At 42.5% G+C, this 15,584-nt stretch overlaps 1 protein-coding gene across 1 annotated transcript; it reads left to right on the forward strand.

The window, feature by feature from the left end:
• Positions 1-4,150: 4,150 nt before the first annotated feature.
• LOC135556028 (ATP-sensitive inward rectifier potassium channel 12-like) lies at positions 4,151-6,060 on the forward strand. Its single transcript, XM_064988892.1, has one exon. The coding sequence runs from the start codon at positions 4,151-4,153 to the stop codon at positions 5,444-5,446; it is 1,296 nt and encodes a 431-aa protein (XP_064844964.1). The 3' UTR covers positions 5,447-6,060.
• Positions 6,061-15,584: the final 9,524 nt, after the last annotated feature.

Raw genomic sequence — 15,584 nt, forward strand, 5'->3', positions numbered from 1 at the left:
CCATTAAGGCCTCTTGCTGAACCAGGGCGGCTTCGTGGCGTTGGACAGTCTCCTGGTGGTGGGACAGCATGGCAAAAAGGTCCTGGGAACTGGCTGCCTCTGGGTTCATTTATGGCTCTGTGTTTCTGTCAGGACCCGGTTACGAACCTGGGTCTCCGGAGTGAGAAACAGTCACTTAACCAACTGAGCCACGAATAGTCAGCAGAACCCAGAAGATGAGGCAGACACAGCAGTACTTAAGATGGTGTATTTAATAAAGTAAAAAGGAGAAGTCCTTCAATACAAAAATGGTAAATCCAAAAGGTGGTAGGAATAGCACAAAAAAGCCTTAAGAGATACTCAAAAACAAAAACAGAATTCCACAAGAGCATCCACCGGAATCGACAAGAATACACAGAACACTAGGGCTGGGTGCTAACATACAAACACAGAGCACAGAACTGAGGGAAACTAAGGGTTTAAATACAATCAGGGGAAACGAGGCACAGGTGCAAATAATAATGGGGAACAAGGGAAAAAACATAAGGTCAAAAAGCACAATGGGGGCATCTAGTGACCAAAACCCGGAACAACCCTGGCCAAATCCTGACAAGTTTGTTCGTTTTGTCTTTCACTTAATAAACATGAGTAACTTACACGCTGCATTTTGGTCCGACTCTCCTTCAACAACAAAAGAACGCCGTTACAGGTGGTAAATAGACAGCTATGAAAAATATAGATGAAAAGTCTTGGTAAATAGTATGGTCTACAGCTTATCATGAGATGAGGTGAGCAAAACCTAGAGAATTCCTCAATAATTGATTTCGAGCACCAGCTGTTATTAACAAATAGACACAGACCACCACCCCTTGTATTACCGGAGGCAGCTGTTCTATCTTGCCAATGCATGTAAAAACCAGCCAACGTTATATTATCCATGTTGTCGTTCAGCCATGACTCGGTGAAACACAAGATATTACAGTTTTTAAAAGTCCAGTTGGTAGGATAGTCTTCACCGGAGCTCATCCAGTTTCTTCTCCAATTTTTGCACGTTGTCCAATAGGACGGATGGTAGAAGCGGGTTACCCACTCGCCAATGAATGCTCCCAAGGCACCCTGACCTGCGTCCCCTGTATCGGTGTCTTCTCTTTATGCGAATGACAGCGATTTGGGCCTGGTCTGTGATCTCAAGTAAATCCTTTGTGTTCGACCTGTTAAAGAAAAAATCTTTCTACAATTCGAGGTGAGTAATCACTTTTCTGATATCCAGAAGCTCTTTTCGGTCATAAGAGATGGCGGCAGAAACATTACGCACAAAATAAGTTGCAAACAACGCAAAAAAATGGCAAATTAGCATAATTGGTTAGGAGCCCGTAAGACGGCAGCCTCTTCTGGCACCATTCTATTCATGCATACTGGCATCATAATGTATTGTAGCCCTTTCCTGTAGTAAAATTATGTTTCTATGTTAAACAATTTTGTTATATTTCAATCTTCTGTGATGCATATAAAGTGCAACTACAAACAAGACGGCATCTACCTACTAAATAGGATGGAATTTGTTTCAGTTTCTATCAAGAGGCACATTACTTCTCCAAAGACACAAGTTCAGTTTGTAGGATGCAAACTCAAAATTGAATATATTTCAACTCTATATCTGACATGCCCATAACCATGTGTGTGAGGTGTACACTTTTGTTGAAAAGTAGATTTGTTTAAGACTACCAAGAAACACTATGTGACCCTGATTTCACCAGCTGCAGTAAAATGAAGTAAAATTATACTGAAATGTCTATCAGCAGGTAGGTACAAAACAAGATGAGAGCAGTAACCACAGTGACAGCATCAGTGTTTTTCTTTGGTTATCGGAGAGATAGCGGAGTCATTTCTTGGCAGACATTTGACTAAACAGACAGACAAGCTATATTTAGACCAGTATCCATTTCTCCCTCCCTTCTACAATCTTAAGGGTCCCCCCTGTTTTCTGCCTCCTTCTCTACCCTTTCGTCTTCCTTGTGTCCTTCCACAGTGCCTCCCCTGTCTTCCCTGACCTCTATCCTTTTTTAATCCTTTCTTCTCACCTCTTCACTCTCTCTGGTTTCTCTGTGTTCCATTACAGTACTTCCCATCACTAGCCCTCTCCATCTAATCTTTCTCAATCTGTCTCACTGTTGGCTGGTTTCTCTGTACATGGGCTGAGTTCCAAATGGCATTCTGACTGTTTTGCCACCTGGAGGGAACCAGAAATACTTAAGTTTGGGTGGCAAGAAACCAAGACGGGCCAGGCCAGTTATTCCTATGAAAAAAAATGAAGATTTACAACCATATTCCGGGAGAGGAGGAGATAGTGAAGAGGGCAGGAAGGAAAGACTGCCCCCGGATGATTTTAAGTTACCTGTGTACTGAGACAACAACAATCCACCAACATTAGGAAATTACAAACCATCTCACACCTGCGATCAAACCAGCCTCCAAAGTTAACACATCTTACTGTAGGTATTGCTACAGTATGCCGCGCACCCAATCTCAGTAGACCTCAGTCTCAGCGTGGTGACTTGTTTCCATGGTGATGGCTTTTACCACTCTCTTACATTGAGCCATCCCACAATACCTCAGCAAATCAGGTTCCCTTTCGGCAACTCCTGTTTACTGGTTGGTCGCTACGCTGAGCCAAACACACCATGTGGCAATATTAGAGAGAGAGAGACTTGCGAGAGAGAGAGACTATGAGAGAGGTGCCTGTTAGTTAGGTCAATCAACAACGATGTGGTCCATATGCCATAACCTACTTTTTGTGTCGCTAAACATTTCACTGCAATATGGTATTCTGTCTTCATCTTCAGCACCTGAGGAACACCTAAGAGTCAAAACATTGTTTCATTGGAATTAGCTTCTTAGTTGCATTGACATGAACTGTGCTGGAGATGCATTGAAATAAAATGGTCTGTACAGTACTTGTGTTAAAAAGAAACGCACTCAGACCACAGTGCGCTCTCAGAGCCTGAGCTCTGGAAAAGGGGACTCAACGTGACTGGCAGCTATTATTAGAGAGACAAATCACACTGCTCAACCACTAGACTACAGTACAGCCAGAGCCAGACCAGGGGGTGCTGATGACAGGTGGTTGTGGGAGGTTACTCTTAAATCAGGTCCATTAATGGTATTAGATACCAATAGATTCTTAAAGAATATCACTTATAAATGCCTTATTAGCTTACTACAGTTGCAGTACAAAGGGTCTTACTTTATCTATAATTACCCCAAATCTAAGGTTGTATTGTTCAATTCAGAAGATGAGTTCCAATTCAATTTTAGGGCTATAAAAACATACATAGTGAAAATTGTTGCCAGTTCCCAATTGAATGAACACATAGGTGATGAATTGATTGAGTTCAAATGGAATTGAACCCCCAACCCTGAATCTGTTGTTTAGATCTAGGATGCTTCCCAAATGGCACCCTATTCATTATATAGTGCACTACCTTTGACTACATCCCTATGGTGCCTGGTCAAAAGTAGTACACTATAAAAGGGAATAGGGTGTCATTTGGGACACAAACCTAGTCTACTGAGGAGTTTAAAACTACTATTATAAGCCTCAAGACCAGGATCCCAGCTGAATGGCTGCTTACAATTTTCACAAGAAAGAGTGTGAACTTGGTTTAATTAGCAACATCTGCTGCTGCTAAGGCGCACTGAGCCCAAAGTGACAGAGTACTACACACTACACCTTTGTAGTGATAAAACACTGCTGAAAATAAAGTTAAAAAGCCACTGAGTAGATGAGTCTTTGAGGCAGAATGGGAGGGGTGTTGTTTAACATGGCCTGCATGTAACAGCTTAGTTTTTATTCAAGTGTTGCACATATAATACACATCAGTGTTTTAGATATTTCATTTATTAATTGTTTTATCATAAAAACAGTAGATAATATCAGGATTTTGTGTATAGTAGACTAACCTCTGGCTTCTCTTCTCTCCTCAGGTCAGGAAGGGTGTGTCTAGGACCCATTTGGCCACTTGGACAGAGATCTGTTTTGGCATCAGGGGGGAACCGCCTGTGCCCATTTCCTGTAATCCCCAGTGCTGTTTCCTGTGTCTTGCCTACCACTCTGACTGTTGAGTTGGAGCAGCGACTCTCTGGTGCCCCACTGGCTGAGCCTGGCTCGGTCATGAGTGTGGTCGGGGCGCACCGCTACAGCATTGTGTCCTCGGAGGAAGAAGGCCTGCGTCTCGGTGCCATGCCTTCCGTCACAATGGGCAACGGCTTCGGTAACGGCAAGATCCACACAACGCGCCGCAAGTGCCGCAGCCGCTTCGTGAACAAGAACGGCCAGTGCAATGTGCACTTCTCGCACATGGACGAGAAGTCGCAGCGCTACATGTCGGACATCTTCACCACGTGCGTGGACATCCGCTGGCGCTGGATGTTCCTGATGTTCACACTGGTGTTCGTGGTGTCCTGGCTGGCATTCGGCCTGGCCTTCTGGGTCATCGCTTTGCTTCATGGAGATATGGACAACCCGGGTGGTGGAGACGATAACTTCACCCCCTGCGTCCTGCAGGTCAACAGCTTCGTGGCCGCCTTCCTGTTCTCCGTGGAGACACAGACCACCATTGGTTATGGCTTCCGCTGCGTGACGGAGGAGTGCCCCTCAGCCGTCTTCATGGTGGTCTTCCAGTCAATTTTCGGCTGCATCATCGACTCCTTCATGATCGGTGCCATCTTAGCCAAGATGGCGAGGCCTAAGAAGCGTGCAGAGACGCTGCTGTTCAGTAACAATGCAGTGATCGCCATGCGGGATGGGAAGCTGAGCCTTATGTGGAGGGTGGGCAACCTGAGGAAGAGCCACATGGTGGAGGCCCATGTCCGGGCCCAGCTCATCAAGCCCCGCATCACAGAGGAGGGTGAGTACATCCCCCTGGACCAGATCGACATCAACGTAGGGTATGACACGGGCATCGACCGCATCTTCCTGGTCTCCCCGCTCACCATTGTGCACGAGATTGATGAAGAGAGCCCCCTGTTCGGCATCAGCAAGCTGGACCTGGAGTTGTCCGACTTTGAGATAGTGGTGATACTTGAAGGGATGGTGGAAGCCACAGCCATGACAGCGCAAGCTCGCAGCTCCTACCTGTCCTCTGAGATTCTGTGGGGTCACCGCTTCGAGCCTGTCGTCTTCGAGGAGAAGAGCCAGTACAAAGTGGATTACGCTCACTTTCACAAAACCTTTGAGGTGCCGTCCACCCCCCAGTGCAGTGCCAAGGACATGGCGGAGATGGAGGACGAGGACAAGGATCCTACACCCACAGCCAACTCTTTCTGCTATGAGAATGAGCTGGCTTTCATCAGCCAGGAAGAGGATGAGGAGGGGCAGGAGGATGGGGACAGGGTGCCAGAGCTGGAGAGACTGCAGGCCACCGTCAGCCTAGACCAGAGGTCATATCGTAGAGAATCGGAGATATGACCTTTGACATTTCATAATAGTTTTCTTGTAACTCAGTTCTAGCGGGTTGTTTTCCATGTGAATACATGCAGAGCAATGCAAGTGCCATATGAAACCCATGACTCATGTAGCATCATGCTACAGCCATGAGGAAGGAGGAAGGAGGAAATCACTCTAGAAACAGCCATGAGTGGAGACAGCAGTGCTGCTTGCTCATAGCATGGAATAACAGGAACAGTCATCAAAAGACCCCTCTCTCTTTAAGAAAACTTTAAACCTTTTGGTCATGAGATGGTTTGAGGTAGGAGCTTTATATAATGCAATATTCATTGTCTATTAGGAAATAATATCTTAGCTATAAAAAATATATATATTGATTTCTTAGTTGAGTGTGTGAAGTATTTTCAACAGATCAAGAGGGTATTTTGAGGGATTCTTATAACTGCCCTATATTGTAGTTTACAGAGTCAAAGACACAGAGTGTGCTGGAAATAGAAACACTGGATACCTACTGCTGTTTAGTTAAACATTTTCTATATGCACACCTGTAGTTTTAAAGGTGCTTTCCATAAATATTGCCTGCTGCTAATTAGCTATTTGAAATAAATATGAAATATTAACTTAAAATTGGAAGAATACAGTGATAAAATGCATAAGTGCATAAATTTGTGTTGTGTATTTTGCATTTCTATACAATTTGAATCTCTTAGAAAGTGAACAATTGATAGCATGAAATTAGATTTTTGTTATATTACTGGGAACCTGTATAGAAAACAATTAGTGGGCACAATTCACTATCAAGTGAAAAAAACACTATGTTTTGCTGTCTAAATCACTCTCTAGCAATTGCACCCCACCACTTTATTTGTTTTGAACAGGGAATCTGATTGATTGAGACAGCTCCAGTTATTGCACACAGCTGAACGGCAGACCAGGCAGCAACATTGATAAAGCACAGTTACAGGTTGGCTCGTACCAAAATCTAGCACAAATAGAACAAAGCACTGCATTAAGGGGCTACACTCGGCTGCACTTGAAAATCAAACAAATTAACCCATTAGCCACCGCACAGAAGCAAAAGATTGGATAACAAAAGAGCAGTAGCCTTATCTGTATATTAGGCTACATTTCAGCTGATAATACTAAAATGGGAGTTGGCTGGGTGACTGAAGTTAAAGACCAGATAATATAGAACTGTAGAATTGACCTACTGACAGTCTTACCAAAAAACTTAAAACAGAGGAAATAAGTGACAAGTGGGAATAAAAGAGGGACAAAGAAAGAAGAGGAGAGATTAAAGTTGGTAGGTAAAGTCAATCAATCATCACGTAGGCAAAGTCTGGTACGGTACTAAAAATGGGTATATAATTTGCACTGTTACATCTCCTTCCAGTCATCACATTGGCTGAGGAGACATAAATCAAGACATTGGTCATGTTCATTAGGTACCAAAAGGGAATACAAACATATGCAATAGTAAACAACAACAAAAATGTTTACTATTGCATATGTTTTTAAACGTTGTGTGCCCTAATGAACACGGCCATGAGGTTGCTTAAAGAGGAGATACCATTGGACATCCCTAAACAGACCCAAAGGAGGAAATAGTGAGAAATAGAATAATGGAGAGAGACAAAAGAGGATTACATTAGCGACCTGTTCTCCCACAAGGGCTCTTTGCAGACAGGCAGCACTTGGAGAAATGAACATGTCTAATTACAGTACCGGGGAATATGTAACATCATTTAAATAAATTAAATGTGTTGTAGAAATAGATTACTGCCTGCAAAACTTGTCACCACGAATTAGAAAAACTCTGGGTGGGAAATAGTGCCAAATGGTACCTATTCCCTATATAGTGCACTACTTTTGACCAGGACCCATAGTACTTATTCCCTACATAGTGCACTACTTTTGACCAGAGCCCTATAGGTGTGTAGGGAATAGGATGCCATTTGTGACGCAGCCCTAGCTCTTTCTGTGTTTCATATCTGAACTATGCACCTTAGATACAGTTTTGAGAAAAGAAGAGTGAAAACTAATAACAACACGAAAACAATACTATAGAGTAAAGACGCAGGTCATTAATTTAGGTTCAACACAACAGTAAGTGTACACCTGACATATTTGGACATATGTCAGTAATATGGTAGCAGACCAGACCCTCTCTTAGGTTAGGTTACTACTGTTTAACTTACACCAATTTATGCTACTCCAGTTTTGAACGGGAATCAAGAAGTGTACGGTGGTAGGGACTAGTACTACAGTGGTTTATGTTACTTTAAAACTGGGTTGTACAGTCCTGCTATCCAGAATATGCCTTGTCTATCAAGGTCCATTCAGATAAGCATTATTCTCAAGGTGAAGCTTGCTGTTGGCTTTTATGGGCGTGTATCAGAACCTCTCATGCTGTATCCAATCCAATCAACTGACTCTTATTACTCAAACCCTTGGCGATAGACAGAAGACAGGCCCAGAATAGACCTCCTGATGCTTCTTTTCTTTCAACACTTTCAAGCAACACAAAACTTTGGCTTCAAGCCCTAACTACTCGTCGGGACTCTTCTTCCCAAATGAAACCTAAACCAAAGTTGTGTACTGGACTGTGTAGTCAGAGCCAGATAAAGCTGGTTTTAGTGCATGAGCTTGAGCAACACTCGTCCATGTACTGTATGTGTCAGGTTGCGATATCCAAAATGGCACTCTATTCCTTATATAGTGTACTATAGTGCTCTTGCTCTGGTAGAGCAATGTAAAATAGAGTACTACAGTACATAGGGAATAAGGTGCCATTAAGGGTGCACCCTCAGTCCTCTCTACAAACCCAACAGAGCCCCAGGACACTGTATGGAGGGTCCACAGACCGGTCAAACAGATTACAAAAATATACTAGAAAACAGTAGAGTACCAGAATTCCTTGTCCCTCCTACTGCACAAAGTAACTCACTATATAGCCCTATATGACCTATAATAGTTTTTGTGGCAATCTTTCATAGACTAGACATTAGGGACGTAGAAATGTATTGTATAGAATGGCCATCCCTTTTTGAAAAGCAATGTTGGATGGATGCCAGTCAGATGGCTAATGAACTTGGAGGAGTAGTGGTTTGACAAAATATTCAAGTAATTGTTGATTTTTTTGTTTTGTTTCAGAACTTTGTGTAATTCACACACTATCTGATCTGTTAAATTGTGCGGCTATATCGTTTTGTTCATAATAATTCATGTGGAATGGAGAGAACAGTATCAATACTTTGTCTTCTAAACTAGCTCCCACAGTCTCACGTCAGAATTAGACCATTCATCCATGTCTCTCAAACGTCCAATTTCTAAGTTCTTCCAAACGTCAAATTGTGTACTTAGACATTTTGCGGAGTTAAAATCTCAAAAACAATTTTCTTTCACTGAATTTGAACATGCAACCTTTGACAGCAGAGACAGATGCCTATGCCTACCCACCATCCATGTCTAAGCAAAACCAAAACCTACCTTGAAGGTAACAGCGCTCCCTGTTGCACCTAGTGGCCAGTTTTCACGTCATATCAGATATTGATATATGTCGACTACTGACTGGTGTCACTGGTGAACTGGCTGGTAATTCTACAGCATCACATTATTTTGCTTTCAGGGAAGGTTAATGAAACACATGGCAAGGAAGATTGGTTGCGTCCAAATGGCACAATATTTCTTTAATAAAGCACAACTTTGGGCCCTGGTCAAAAGTAGTGCACTTTGAAAGGAAACGTGCTGCTACTACTGTACAAGGTGTCGTCTCTGTAATAATGATGGCAATGGGCGATCATAGAGATGCAAAACCATTATCAACATCTGCTTTATCCACAGTATCATAGGGTAGTGGATGACCATTGATGTTTAATGTAACGAATTAACACTTTTGACACCAAATTCCCTATATAGTGCACTAACTATGCCCTGGTCAAAAGTATTTCACTATGTAAGGAATAGGGTGCCATTTGGGACTTAGACTTAGTTGTCCATGACTCTTAATAATACTCCCATATGGGTCCGTAGATAGGACAGTCTGTCTATGTGCAGTGGAAACTTACTTGCTCACTATTTTCATAAATCAACACTATTCTATTTTTATATCAATCTTGATGAGCTGTTTTTTTTCTTAATATCTCTGAATATGCTTGGAGGATGAGGAAAGGGGTTGAGTTAGCTTGATACTTGAGCACAAACTGAAACTGAAAACCTGGGGATGAGGAGAGGGAATTGCGGGGAAGATACAAACTGAAACTGCATTCAAACTGAGCTTTTAGCACGTCATAACTACTGATCTATAATCTTAAATCTAGAATTAACATACCAATAACATAAGCCATCAGATGATACCAACCAGAGAGTTGTGGAGATATACGAGATGTCCGAGCTGCTCACTAAGTCTCTGATTAAAACTAATTGCTATTTATCTTCAGAAAGGAGAAGGGATTCTGTAACTGACTCGACTGGATGGACTGGTTGAACTTTGACCTCTATCGGACGTCTTCCACTGTCTGAATGAGCCCGAGATGCTCATTTACACTGACTGGGTTGTTGTTGATATATTTTTCTCCTACCTTTTGGTTTATTTCAATTAACAACTGAAAACTTTAATAAATCATAAAAAAATATATATATAATTACAAAATGTAACTGCGTTTTAACGGTGTCTCTTTTCTCATTGACATAATGATTTGTGATGTGACTGAAGAGAAAGAAGTGTGGGAGTTAAGCGGAGAGAAGAGAGGGAAGAGAAGAGGAGTGAGAGAGAAGGATGAAGAGGGAGAGAGAAAAGAGAGAGACAGGTGTGATTTATGATTGGCAATTTGGGGTACAGTGTCAGAGACTCCTACACACACACACACACACACACACACACACACACACATACAACACATACACTTTCAAGTGGAGAGGATCCACAGTTACAGTATAGATTGATGTGTAAGTCCTTATAAGGTCCCTGATCCTACAGGACTAATCAACTTTGAGTAATAAACGGAAAGTGTAATCTGCTATGGGATAAATAGTGTGTGTGCGTGCGTGCGTGCATGTGTGTAACATGTTATGTTGTGTGTATATATCCAACAAATGAAACATTTCTTATTTCTCAAAAGGCTATGTATCAGGGTTATGTAGACGCCTGAAAATATGGGGTAAAAAAAATGCCACAGCTGGGCCAACAACAAAATAACACAGCGGTCACATCCCAAATGGAACCCTACTCCCTACATACATTTGAACAGACCCTTATTGGCATTGGGCACAGATCTCAATTCAACATCTATTCCACATTGATTCAACCAGTGTATGTCCAATGGGCAGTTACCAGCTGCCAGTATAACCACCTCTCCATTAAGCACTGTGGCTTGACCCTTGACTGTGTGTGTGCGTGCGTGCGTATTCAGAGACACAGCAATTGAAATACAGTACCAGTCAAAAGTTTTTGAAATGTTCCGGATTGACTGTCTTAAAGTAATGATGGACTGTCGTTTCTCTTTGCTTATTTGAGCAGGTCTTTTACCAGGGCTATCTTCTGTATACCACCCCTACCTTGTCACAACACAACTGATTGGCTCAAACGCATTAAGAAGGAAATAAATTCCACAATGAACTTTTAACAAGGTATACCTGTATTCCACTACTACCTCCAAAATGTATTCCAGGTGACTACCTCATGAAGCTGGTTGAGAGAATGCGAAGAGTGTGCAAAGCTGTTTTCAAGGCAAAGGATGGCTACTTTGAAGAATCTCAAATATAAAATATATTTTGATTTGTTGAACACTTTTTTTGTTACCACATGATTCCATATGAGCTATTTCATAGTTTTGATGTCTTCACTATTATTCTACAATGTAGAAAATCACTTTAAAAAAATAAAGACAAACCCTGAGTAGGTGTGTCCAAACTTTTGACTGGTACTCTATGTGGTCCATTTGTGTGTGTGTGGCAAGGATTCAATCCGATCTCGGTTATAGGAATTGCAATCTCCGCAAAAGCGGGAACATTGCCTTTAAAAGCTGAAATTCCTATAATCTGCGATGGGATTGAATCCTGGCCTGTGTCTATGTGTGAGTGTGTGCGTGTATGTAAACATGTTACATGTGTGTGTTAAATCCAAGCATGTATAGAAGGATCAATGGTAATATTCTTCTCTCAAAAAACCCATCTTCAAACCAATCAGATTAGATTAGTGATGATGATGTAATGTCACCTCCATAGTTCCCATAACAGCCAGAGTGTGGCAGTGCCATGAGTCAGCGTGAAGCATAATCTGGTGCCTGAACCTGCTGGTGCATCCTGCCGATTAATCCCTGATAAGATCACAGGTCAAAGGGTCGTACGCCATTGCTTCCCAAATGGCACCCTGTTCCCTTTATAGTGACTACTTTTGAACAGGGCCCGTAAGAGCCTAGGCACTATTTAAGACATAGGGTGGAATTTGGGAGTCAACCCAGGCCTCCAACCTAGGCCTTCTACATAAGAGTTAATTTGTCAGTCGCACACCAGGCAGCACTGTGTAATCCGGGTAAAGGACAGACACCATGGCTGTGTCCCAAATGACCCCCTATTCACTTTATAGTGCACTACTTTTGATCAAGGCAAAAGTAGTGCCATATACAGGGCCTTCATAAACTATTCATACCCTTCGACTTATTCAACAATTTGATGTGTTACAGCCTGAATTCAAAATGGATTTAAAAAAAACTTTTTTTACCCATTTACACAATTTCTAAAAACATGTTTTCACTTTTTGTCATTATTGGGCAGAAATGTTTGCAAATGTATTGAAAATGTAATACAGAAATATTTCATTTACATAAGTATTCACACCCGAGTCAATATTTGTAGAAGCACCTTTGGCAGAGATTACAGGTCATCTTGGGTATGTCTGCATCAGCTTTGCACATCCGGATTTGAGGATTCTCTCCCATTCTTCCTCGCAGATTTTCTCAAGCTCTGTTAAATTAGATGGGATGCGGCGGTGAACAGTAATCTTCAAGTCTTTCCACAGATTTCCAATGGGATTCAAGTCTGGGCTTTGGCTGGGCCACTCAGGGACTTTCACATTCTTGTTCTGAAGCCATTCCAGCATTGCTTTGGCTGTATGCTTGGGCTCAATGTCCTGTTGGAACGTAAATCTTTACCCCAGTCGAAGGTAATTTGCACACATCAAGGATAAAAAAAATTCTTTGTACTTTTTTCTCCCTAATTCTGTGATATCCAAATGGTAGTTACAGTCTTGTTCCATCGCTGCAACTCCCGTACGGACTCGGGAGAGACAAAGGTCGAGAGCCATGCATCCTTCAAAACACGACCCTGCCAAGCCACACTGCTTCTTGACACACTGCTCGCTTAACCCAGAAGCCAGCCACAACAACCTGTCTGAGGAAACACCACCCAACTGGCGACCGTGTGGCGTGCATGCGCCCGGCCAGCTACAGGAGTCACTAGACCGCGATGGGACAACGATATCACGGCCGGCCAAACCCTCCCCTAACCCGGGGTATGCTGTGCCAATTGCGCGCCACCTCATGGGTCTCCCGGTCATGGCCGGCTGTGACACAATCCAGGATCGAACCCGTACCTGTGTTGACGCCTCTAGCACTGTGATGCAGTGCCTTAGACAGCTAGGGAGGCCTTTTTACTCATCAAGGATTTGCCTTTATTTTGCTCCATTTTATTGTTCCCTCTATCCCTACCAGTCTCCCAGTCCCTGCTGCTAAAAAGCATCCCCATAACATGATGCTGTCACTACAGTGCTTCACGGTAGGGATGAAGTTTAGACAGGTGATGAGCTGGGCCTAGTTTTCTCCAGACATAGCACGCCAAAGCGTTCCATTTTTGTCTCATCAGACCACAGAATCTTTTGTCTTATGATCTCAGAGTCTTTCACATGCCTTTTGGCAAACTCCTTAGCGTGCTATCTCAAGAGTGGCTTCTGTCTGGCCAGTCTCGCATAAAGCCCAGATTGGTAAAGTGCAGTTGAGACTTTTGTTCTTCTGGTAGGTTCTCCCATTTCAGCCAAGGAACTCAGTAGTTCCGTCAGAGTGGTCATTGGGTTCTTGGTCACCTCCCTGATCAAGGTCCTTCTTGACCGGTTGCTCAGTTTGGTCGAACGGCCAGCTCTAGGCAGAGTCTTGGTAGTTCCATATTTTTTCTATTTCCAAATGAGACCACTGTGCTCTTGGAAATTTTCAACACTCTAGAAATTGTTTTATACCCTTCCCCAGAAACAGTATATGCCTAATCACATTTCCATCTACTGTAGGAGATCTACAGACAGTTCCTTGGACTTCATGGTATAGTTTTTGCTCTGACATGCACTGTCAACTGTGGGACCTTAAATAGACAGACAGGTGTGTTTCTTTCTAATCATATCTAAACAATTGAATTGGTCACAGGTGGACTCCAATCAAGTTGTAGCGATGATCAAAGGAAATTGAATGCACCTGAGCTCAATTTGGAGCAAAGGGGTATGAATACTTATGTAAATGAGATATTTCTGCATTTCATTTTCAATAAACTTGCTAACATTTCGAAAACATGTTTTCACTTTGCCTTTATGGGTTATTGTGTGTAGATAGGTGAGGTAAAAAAATCTATTGAATCAATTTTGAATTCAGGCTGTTACACAAGAAAATGTGGAATAAGTCATTAGGCACAAATTTATGGATTTCACATGACTGGGAATACAGATATGCATCTGTTGGTCACAGATACCTTAAAGAAAAGGTGGGGGCATGGATCAGAAAATCAGTTAGTGTCTGGTGTGACCACTACTTGCCTCATGCAGCGCGACATATCTCCTTCGCATAGAATTTATCAGGCTGTTGATTGTGGCCTGTGGAATGTTGTCCCATTCCTCTTCGATGACTGTGTGAAGTTGCTTTATATTGGCGGAAACTAGAACACGCAGTCGTACATGTTGATCCAGAGCATCCGAAACATGCTCAATAGGTGACATGTCTGGTGAGTGTGCAGGCCATGGAAGAACTGGGACATTTTCAGTTTCCAGGAATTGTGTACAGATCCTTGTGACATGGGGCCATGCATTATCATGCTGAAACATGAGGTAATGGCGGTGGATGAATGGAACGACAATGAGCCTCAAAATCCCATCATGGTATCGCTGTCATTCATATTGGCAAAATGCAAATTGCCATCGATAAATAAATGGTGTTGGAGGCAGCTTATGGTAGAGAAATTAACATCCAGTTGTCTGGCAACAGCTCTGGTGGACATTCCTGCAGTCAGCATGCCAATTGCATGCTCCCTCAAAACATCTGTGGCATTGTGTTGTGTAACAAAACTGCACATTTTAGAGTGGCCTTTTATTGTCCCCAGCACAAGGTGCACCTGTGTAATGATAATGCTTTTTAATCAGCTTCTTGATATGCCACACCTGTTAGGTGGATGGATTATCTTGACAAAGGAGAAATTCTCACAAGCAGGGATGTAACACAGATTTGGGCATAACATTTGAGAGAAATAAGCTTTTTGTGCATATGAAACATTTCTAGGATCTTTTATTTCAGCTCATGAAACATGGGACCAACACTTTACATGTTGCGTTTATATTTTTGTTCAGCGTACATACTGAGGCATAGATGCAGACATACGTACATGCACACACAAGCATGCACGCACACACATACACTTTGAAGAGGTTCAGTGAAGGTGCCTGGTATCCCACTTTGGGAGAGCCTTTTCATCTCTCATCCAGATCTGACAGGGTCACCTTCCCCTCAATCACATGCACAGACTAAAAACCACTCCACACACACACACACACACACACACACACACACACACACACACACACACACACACACACACACACACACACACACACACACACACACACACACACACACACACACACACAATACAGCTCTCTACACAAGTGGTTTGCTCTGCATTTTACTGCCAGGGGAAATCAGCTCTCAGACTCACTAAGAGGCTTTCACTCTCTTAGTTTGTACAAGATCAAAAAGACAAAACTGAATAATTACATTGCATTGTGTGAATGTGTGCAGAGGTGTGTTTTCAACCACATGTTTGTGTTCCAGTGTTTACATAACCTTACGAAGTGACAACATCCAGTGTATATGTGTGTGTGCCTGTGTCTATGAGTGAGTGTCTGTTTTTGTCT

The sequence above is a fragment of the Oncorhynchus masou genome, chromosome 15 (assembly GCF_036934945.1).
Source record: "Oncorhynchus masou masou isolate Uvic2021 chromosome 15, UVic_Omas_1.1, whole genome shotgun sequence".
Classification (NCBI taxonomy): Eukaryota; Metazoa; Chordata; class Actinopteri; order Salmoniformes; family Salmonidae; genus Oncorhynchus; species Oncorhynchus masou.

Excerpts from the sequence above, each read along its gene's own strand:
- LOC135556028 (XM_064988892.1), top strand. The coding sequence starts at position 4,151 with ATGAGTGTGGTCGGGGCGCACCGCTACAGCATTGTGTCCTCGGAGGAA.